This window comes from Theropithecus gelada, chromosome 11, assembly GCF_003255815.1.
Source record: "Theropithecus gelada isolate Dixy chromosome 11, Tgel_1.0, whole genome shotgun sequence".
NCBI classification, from domain to species: Eukaryota; Metazoa; Chordata; class Mammalia; order Primates; family Cercopithecidae; genus Theropithecus; species Theropithecus gelada.
The window spans coordinates 69,493,016-69,502,399 of NC_037679.1; the positions used below are offsets into that span (position 1 = coordinate 69,493,016).

General features: G+C 47.6%; 1 protein-coding gene across 1 annotated transcript in view; it reads right to left on the reverse strand.

The window, feature by feature from the left end:
* ARPC3 (actin related protein 2/3 complex subunit 3) overlaps positions 1-7,279 on the reverse strand; it is a 16,618-nt gene extending 9,339 nt beyond the window's left edge. Inside the window, exons 1-2 of the mRNA XM_025401238.1 lie at positions 7,170-7,279; positions 2,356-2,455 (exon numbers count right to left, since the gene is read on the reverse strand). Of these exons, the coding sequence (XP_025257023.1) occupies positions 2,356-2,455; positions 7,170-7,175 (106 nt within the window). The 5' untranslated portion in view covers positions 7,176-7,279. The remainder of the gene's footprint in view (positions 1-2,355; positions 2,456-7,169) is intronic.
* Positions 7,280-9,384: the final 2,105 nt, after the last annotated feature.

Sequence of the window (9,384 nt, forward strand, 5' to 3'; positions counted from 1 at the left end):
TTTTTTTTTTTTTTTTTTTTTTTTGAGATAGAGTCTCGCTCTGTCACCCAGGCTGGAGTGCAGTGATGCAGTCTCGGCTCACTGCAAGCTCCACCTCCCGGGTTCATGCCATTCTCCTGCCTCAGCCTCCAGAGTAGCTGGGACTACAGGCGCCCGCCACTACGCCTGCCTAATTTTTTGTATTTTTAGTAGAGATGGGGTTTCACTGTGTTAGCCAGGATGGTCTTGATCTCCTGACCTCATGATCCACCTGTCTCGGCCTCCCAAAGTGCTGGGATTACAGGCGTGAGCCACTGCGCCCGGCCCTGTTTTTTTTTGAGATGGAGTCTCACTTTGTTGCCCAGGCTGGAGTGCCATGGCACGATCTAGGCCCACTGCAACCTCCGCCTCCTGAGTTCAAGCGATTCTCCTGCGTCAGCCTCCTGCGTAGCTGGGACTTCAGGTGCCTGCCACCACAGTCAGCTAATTTTTTTATTTTTAGTAGAGACAGAGTTTCACCACGTTGGCCAGGCTGGTCTCAAACTCCTGACCTGAGGCAATCTGCCCATCTTGGCTTCCCAAAGTGCTGGGATTATAGGCATGAGCCACTGCGCCTGGCTACAATCTGTTTTCTTATCTGTGAAAGGAAACTTTCTTGGAGGACTCAATATTGTTTACAAAAACCAGCTAGTTCTTCTAAATGCAATGACAGGAGGGGGCAAAGGCCAAAGGATTCTGAAATTAGAAGAATACTTGGCACATAAGAGGCATTCTATAGATATTTGTTGAATATAAATGAATTAGTGTGATTAATACTGTTATTTAGCTCACAGCACAGGCCTCCATTCCAATTCAGGTGTTTTGTTTTTTTTTTTTTTTTTTTTCCTTTTGAAACAAGAGTTTTGCTCTTGTTGCCCAGGGTGGAGTGCAATGGCATGATCTCAGCTCACTGCAACCTCCACCTCCCAGGTCAGCTCACTGCAACCTCCACCTCCTAGGTTCAAGCGATTCTCCTGCCTCAATCTCCCAAGTAGCTGGGATTACAGGCATGTGCCACCACACCTGGCTAATTTTTTGTATTTTTAGTAGAGACGGGGTTTCTCCACGTTGTTCAGGCTGGTCTCGAACTCCTGAACTCAGGTGATCCATCCACTTCGACCTCTCAAAGTGCTGGGATTAGAGGTGTGAGCCACCACGCCTGGCCTTTGCAGTGTAATTTTTGTTTTTTTTTTTTGAGATGGAGTCTCACTCTGTCGCCCAGGCTGGAGTGCAGTGGTGCAATCTTGGCTCACTGCAACCTCCACCCACTGTGTTCAAGCAATTCTCCTGTCTCAGCCTCCTGAGTAGCTGGGATCACAGGTGCCCACCACCATGCCTAGCTAATTTTTGTATTTTTAGTAGAGATGGGGTTTTGCCATGTTTGCCAGGCTGGTCTCGAACTCCTGACCTTAAGTGATCCACTTGCCCTGGCCTCCCAAAGTTCTGGGATTACAAGTGTGAGCCACCGCGCCCAGCCCTGTGATTTTCTTTTATGTTATTTTTCTTCTCTCTCAGGCTGTCTTCTTCCTTGTTCCTTTTCCTCAGAATCAAGTAGAGACTGTGGTGACTCACCATATTTATAAAGTTTACTGAGCTTTCAAATGGTGTTGAAAACAAAATTAAGTTAAAAAAAGGTCAAGTCAAACAGTCTGGCAGAGAAATGGGAATTGGATCAGTACCAAATTGATAATTATAATAATGGTCTTAGAAACCATGAATGGAATTCAGTTCAGACCCTTGCAGGGTACAGGGAAACCGTGTCTAATATAATACAAATAATACTGTTGGAAGAACATCTCAGAAAGCGTCAGAAGAGTCTCAGACAATGTCTGAAAAATATTGCAGCTTTCTGAAATAAAACTCAGAAAAGCAGGAATAGACATAAGGATTGTTACATAGTATACTTCAGATTTAAGATTGAGGTATTGCTAAAAATGAAGATCTTGAAGAATGAATAAAGGAAGTAGATTTAGACGGGGAAGAGGTCAAAATATTTGTTGTTTTCTTCCAGGTTGATAACAGAAAGGATGGGCATGTGGCATTCTAGACGTAACAGCATTAGATTTGTTTGAAAGAACTGATAAACAGTGTTCAGAATTAAGCACATTTCCTCCATTTTCTCAAAAGAGTTTCCTGGAGAAGTCAGAAGAAATAATACAATTTCCTATTAAATGCAACATATAACCACTATCTTGAAAGGTCTAGACCACAATATCTACCAAAGTACAAGGACAATTTGAGAGAGAAGACTGAGCTAAGAATTTCCCTGATTTGACCATTTTAGAAGACTGTTAGGCATTTCATGCCAAAATTTGAAAATAATGGGTTTAGACTTACTCTCTCTGGGTGCAGGTCCTTTGAATTGACTTCTAATAGGTAACAGTGCCATGTTTCCGATGAGTTTGGTGTCAGGATCCATGAGAGAAGAGTGGTAAGCCTGTAATGGCAAGCCCAGGAAGAACACAGAAGCAGAAAGAGAGCAAATGTCACTGTGGCAAACAACCTTTCCTTAAAGGAAAAAAAGAGTAACCCACCCAAGATTAATCAGGGGAGGGAGAAGGGATAGCAGCATTGAGGTGCTAGAGCTGGTTCTTTCTGGCTCAAGAAAACCAACTGTTAAATTATGAGGCATTTTTCAAGCTGGTTGTTAAACACAGCTGTTCTCAAAAATCAAATTATATAAACTTACAATTAAGTAAATGATGTTGGCCGGCGCGGTGGCTCATGCCTGTAATCCCAGCACTTTGGGAGGCTGAGGCAGGCGGATTGCCTGAGGTCAGGAGTTCGCGACCAGCCTGGGCAACACAGTGAAACCCCATCTCTACTAAAATACAAAAAATTAGCCGGGCGTGGCAGTGTGCGCCTGTAGTCCCAGCTACTTGGGAGGCTAAGCTGGAGAATCACTTGAACCCAGGAGGCGAAGGCTGCAGTGAACCAAGATCATCCCACTGCACTCCAGCCTGGGCAACAGAGCGAGACTCTGTCTCAAAAAAAAAAAAAAGTAAATGATGTTAAAACCAATGATGCCTAAATATTCATCACTACTTCTTTTTTTTTTTTTTTTGAGAGGGAGTCTCACCATGTTGCCTAAGATGGTCTCGAACTCCTAAGCTCAAGTGATATGCCTGCCTCGGCCTCCCAAAGGGCTGGGACTACAGGCATGAGCCACCTCACCCAGCTACTGCCTACATTTTATTTTTTTGAGACGGAGTTTTGCTCTTGTTGCCCAGGCTGGAGTGCAATGACGTGACCTTGGCCCACTGCAACCTCTGCCTCCCGGGTTCAAGCGATTCTCCTGCCTCAGCCTCCTGAGTAGCTGTGATTACAGGGATGTGCCACCACGCCCAGCTAATTTTGTAGTTTTGGTAGAGATGGGGTTTCTCCATTTTGGCCAGGCTGGTGTTGAACTCCTGGCCTCAGGTGATCCGCCCGCCTCGGCCTCCCAAAGTGTTGGGATTACAGGCGTGAGCCACTGCACTGCACTTGGCCTACTTCCTAAATTTTTTTTTTTTTTTTTGAGACGGAGTCTCGCCCTGTCACCCAGGCTGAAGTGCAGTGGCGCAATCTCTGTTCACTGAAACCTCCGCCTCCTGGGTTCAAGCGATTCTCCCGCCCAGCTTATTGAGTAGTTGGGATTAGAGGTGCGAGCCACCACGCCCAGCTAATTTTTGTATTTTTAGTAGAGACAGGGTTTCACCATGTTGGTCAGGCTGGTCTCAAACTCCTGACCCCATGATCCGCCCACCTCAGCCTCCCAAAGTGCTGGGATTACAGGCATGAGCCACCGCGCCCGGCAATAACCTAATTTTTAAAAATTACATTTTCCTATTGTCATGTTCTTAAAGTTATTATTATGAAATACTAAATAATGGGGTGCTTCTGTGCATCTCTTCCAATTCTATGTTTGGTGACATCACATTGGTATCTGGTCAAAGTATTTTCACCACAGAAAGGCAAACATCATATAAATCAGGGTACCCAGCCCCCAGCTAAACCAAGACCCAAGCAATATCTTTTCAGCTCTGCCACTTCCTGGCGTTATGCTTTTGACCAAGGCATCATTCTTCTTCTCTTAGCTTGTTTCCAAATTTGTAAAATGAGAAGATATATATTCCCTTCAGTGGGTAAGTGTGAGTTAAAGGAAGGGAGAAAAAAATCACATTTATGAGAGCATTCTGTATGCTGATTCTTAGTTCTGCTTTTTACAAGATGCCTGGCTTTTTATAAGACAACATGGGTCCCATTCATATATTCATTCATCAAATGATTGCTAAGCACCTTCTATGTGCAAGACACTGTGATATAGTAATATACAAAGTAGTACAATCCTGGTCCTTGAAGAGTAGAGAAGGTAGACAAAAAATAATCACAGGATGGGACGGGCACGGTGGCTCACGCCTGTAATCCAAACACTTTGGGAGGCCGAGGCTGACAGATCACAAGGCCAAAAGATAGAGACCATCCAGACCAACATGGTGAAACCCCATCTCTACTAAAAATACAAAAATTAGCCGGGTGTGGTAGCACATGCCTGTATTCCCAGCTACTTGGGAGGCTGAGGCATGAGAATTACCTGAACACAGGAGGCAGAGGTTGCAGTGAGCCGAGATCGCACCACTGCACTCCAGCCTGGTAACAGAGCGAGACTCCATCTCAAACAAACCAACCAACCAACCAACCCAGGGTGAATCCAGGGTGCTCTATGTGCAACTGGAGCCAGTACAGGGCTTTAGAGTCCTTTTTTTTTGGAGACAGAGTCTCCTCTCACCCAGGCTGGAGTACAGTGGCATGATCACAGCTCACTGCAGCCTCAAACTCCTGGCTCCAGGTGATCCTCCCACCTCAGCCTCTTGAGAGGCTGGGAGGAGATGCACTACCACATCCAGTTAATTTATTCTTATTTTTGTAGAGGCAGGGTCTCATTATGTTGCCCAGGTTGGTCTCAAACTCCTGGGCTCAAGCGATCCTCCCATCTTGGCCTCCTAAAGTGTTGGGATTACAGGCATAAGCCACTGTACCCAGCCTAGAGTCCTGGCTTAAAATCTGGTTTTACCATTAGTAGGCAACTTTGTCCAAATTAACTTCTCTGAGGTTCTGTTTCCTCTTCTGTAAAATAGGAATCATGGTACCTACTTCACAGGGTCATTATGAGGATTAGATGGGATAATTTATAAAGTGTGTACCCCAGAGCTCAGGAGTCAAATGGTAATTACGGAATTCATAAAATATGTATTTGTGAGGCTGAATGAGGTGGCTCACGCCTGTAATCCCAACACTCAGGGAGGTCGAGGCAGGAGGACTGCTTGAGCCCAGAAGTTTGAGACCAGCCTGGGCAACATGGTGAGACCCTGTCTCTACTGAAAATAGAAAAACTTAGCTGGGCGTGGTGACGTACACCTGTAGTCCCAGCTGCTCAGGAGGCTGAGGTGGGAGGATCACCTGAGCCAAGTTTGTGTCACTGCACTGCAGTCTCAGAGACAGGGTATAACCCTGTCTCAAAAAAAAAAAAAAAAAAAAAAAAAATCTATCTATCTATATATATCTATATATATATGTATTTGCAACTATGGCTTGCTCCTTTTCATCAGATAGATAAAGTATACTTTATCTAAAGCACCCTCTGCCTTCCCTCTCACCAAACTGTCTTGTTACCTATCCAGTTTCTTTTTTTTGGAGTGGGGGGGTCGGAGTCTCACTCTGTGGCCAGGCTGGAGTGCAGTGGCGCAGTCTTGGCTCACTGCAACCTCCACCTCCTGGGTTCAAGCGATTCTCCTGCCTCAGCCTCCCAAGTAGCTGGGATTACAGGCACGCGCCACTACGCCCAGCTAATTTTTTTATTTTTAGTAGAGATGGAGTTTCACCATGTTGGCCAGGCTGGTCTTGAACTCCTGACCTCGTGATCCACCCGCCTAGGCCTCCCAAAGTGCTGGGATTACAGGCGTGAGCCACCGCGCCTGGCCATCCATCTAGCTTCTTTATAGCATTTGTCACTACCTGACACTACTGTATGTATCTCCTTTATGTTTACACTTTTATTGTCTCGTCTCCCGATTTGAACGTACACTGTTGAGATTAGGGATTTGTTGAACTTATTTGCTGCTGTAAATAGAGCCTGGCAGGCAGTAGGTGCTCGGTAACGTTTGTTAAAAATAATGTGTGAGCAGGCTGGGCGCGGTGGCTCATGTCTATAATCCCATCACTTTGGGAGGCCGAGGGGGCGGATCACCTGAGGTCTGGAGTTCCAGCCCAGCCCAGCCCAGCCAACATGGTGAAACCCCCGTCCCTACTAAAATGCAAAAAATTAGCTGGGCGTGGTGGCGCGCGCCTGTAATCCCAGCTACCCAGGAGGCTGAGGCACGAGGACTGCTTGAACCAGGGTGGCGGAGGTTGTAGTGAGCCGAGATCGCCTCACTGCACTCCAGCCTGGACGATAGAACGAGACTCTCTCAAAAAACAAACAAAAAAAGTGTGAACAATCACACAATAACCGAACCACCTTTTCCCGAATCTGCAAAATGGAGACCATGATGGTGATAAATCTAGCCCACAGACTGCCTGTCAGAAATTAAGTACAACCAGACCGTCATAGATTTTTACTCCCACTCTGATGCACACGAAAAAGGAAATCTTTGGAAGTCAGGCGCCGACCGAGTCTGTGAGGGCCCTATACCCAGGTGGCTCAGGGGTGGCCGCCGCTGCCGGGAAGTGGGTTCTGACAAATGACAAACAGCAGAGGGAGCCTGCCCCCCGGGGCGGAGGAGGAAGTGGGCCTCACAGAAAAAGGAGAAGCTAGACCCTGGACTTGAAATATGAAAAATAAAAAGGGCAACCCTTGGCTTCGCGCTGTAGTGACGCTTTGGGAACCCTGCTGGAGCCGGAAGGAGTAGACGGAGAGAGAGAGAAGAGGGCCTGCTCACACACCCTGGACCCCTGGACCCCGGGCCCACTCCTGCCGCGCCCCCGCCTCCCACGACTGGCACCCCCGGGCTGTCCCAATTCTTCAGCGACCGGTCCCCTCCCCTCGCCTCCCTCCTTCTCGGGCCCCCGCTTCCTCTCTGCCTTCCGCCGCCCGCTTCTCTCGGCACACACAAGGTTTCTCCCCGCTTTTCGCAATCCCCGCTGTCTCCCCACACCATGGATCGAACCCTCACCGGCATCTTGGCAGCACCCGGGTTCCAACCCAGAGGAGCAGAATCCAGGTAGAGCAGAGCGCTTCCGGTCTGGCAGCCCGGGCGGGGTAGGCGGAAGCGAAACGGAAGGGGCGGGGTGATGACATAAGCTTCCGGCTTTGTAGTTCCGCCTCTGGTTGCAGCGGCCGCGCGGATCTGAAAGGGGGCGCCAGAGCGCTAGGTAGGGGCCCTCAGAGTGGCGCAGCGTGAGGCTCGCGCAGAATGGAGATGGGTCTTGAGGTTCCAGAATCTTCGATCAATCACCTCTTTTGTGTTTTTTTCAAATTTCACCTTTTCAGGGCCGGGCATAGTGGCTCATGCCTGTAATCCCAGCACTTTGGGAGGCCGAGGCGGGTGGATTACGTGAAGTCAGGAGTCCAGCCTGGATGGTGAAATCTCATCTCTACTAAAAATACAAAAATTAGCTGGGCGTGGTAGCATCCCAGCTACTCGGGAGGCTGAGGCAGAAGAATCGCTTGAACCTGGGAGGCGGAGTTTGCGGTGAGCCAAGATCGTGCCGCTGCACTGTAGCCTGGGTGAGAGTGTGACTCTATCTTAAACAAACAAACAAAACACCTTTCCTGTGAAGCCGCCTCTGGTCATTCTGTTTTCAATTCACCCGACTCCAGCCCCATGCCTTATCCTTCTCTCCCGCTTTTTCCCTTAGTTCTTATGATTCTTGTATTTAGTTTACTCTTAGTGCTTGTCTCCCTATCCTTGTAAATGCCAGACAGCACTTCGCCCGTTTTGTCCCCTGGCGCCTGTAACAGTGATGGTATGTAGGAAACATCAGTATTTGAGTAAATGAATGAACCCAATGCACTGCATCTAAAAATGGAGAAACTGAAGGGCACTGGAATCTGAATCGCAGCTTCAATACATACTAGCTCTATAATTTTGAGCAAGTTAACTTGCCTCTGTACTTCAGTTCCTCACCTGAAAATGGTAGTAACAGTATTTATCTCATAATTTTGTGACGATGAAATGAATTACATGTAAAATGCTTAGAACTTACATGCTTGGAGCATACCGAAAGCCCAGGAGTTTTTAACCTATTTATTACTAGAAAACTTACGTTAAAAGTCAAGTTCATTGCTACCTGAGAGCCATTTCTTCTGCCAGTTCGCAGCCTGGAATAGAGCCCCATGTTCCCACATCTGATTTCGCATTCAGGTGACTGGGCAAATAGCACCTTTTAGGCAAGGTCTTTTTTGACAAAGAGCCCAAAGTAGCCCCATAGTTACTCTCCATTTCTTTTCTGCTTTCTGTTCTTTCCATCCTCTCTCCGAGGTTTCCTTCCTCATGGTCAGTCTCACAGCCCAGCATGACAGCCCCACGTGAGCAAAGCCCTGCCTGCACTGTGAGTCCCTGTTCTATCCCCAGTACCTGGCATCCATAGAACTTCAGTAAATTTGTGTAAAGAATCATGTCAGCCCTGCCTATGAGACAGTGAAATCCTCGAGGACTGGAATTGTCAGATTCATCTTTGAAACCCTAGTGTCCAGTGGGGAAGGCACTGGAATCGGGTCCTTCACTTTTTCTCCACAGGCACATACCATACTCTCTAGAAGCTAAACCAGGGAGGACCAAGAGGGCAACTGAAAAGCTGCCTCTCCTTTCTTCCCCTCCCATGTGACAATAAAGTTTCTAAGAATTAGCAACCCTGGGAGATCAGACTGTTTCCACACTCTCCATCCTCTAAGGGCCACAGGAAAGTCCTCAGGAAGCCCAGCATATCCCCATGTTGCCCACTCATCATGCTCCTCCCTGACCGGACCATGGTGTAGACACCCGACCCTTCCCTCCAGCCTGGCCCCCCAGGCATAAGCTACCACTGACACCTACAGGTCCTCACATTTTTTTTTTTTTTTTTTTGAGATGGTGTCTCACTGTTGCCCAGGCTGGAGTGCAATGGTGCGATCCTGGCTCACTGCAAGCTCCACCTTCTGGATTCAAGGGATTCTCCCACTTCAGCCTCTCAAATAGCTGGAATTACAGGCAGGAGCCACCATGCCCAGCTATTTTTTTTTGTTATTTTTAGTAGAGACAGGCTTTCACCATGCTGGTCTTGAACTCCTGACCTCAGGTGATCCGCCTGCCTCGGCCTCCCAAAGTGCTGGCATTATAGGTGTGAGCCACCATGCTGGGCCACATTTTGCTTCTTTAATTAAAATGAATCAAATTAGACACTGCACTG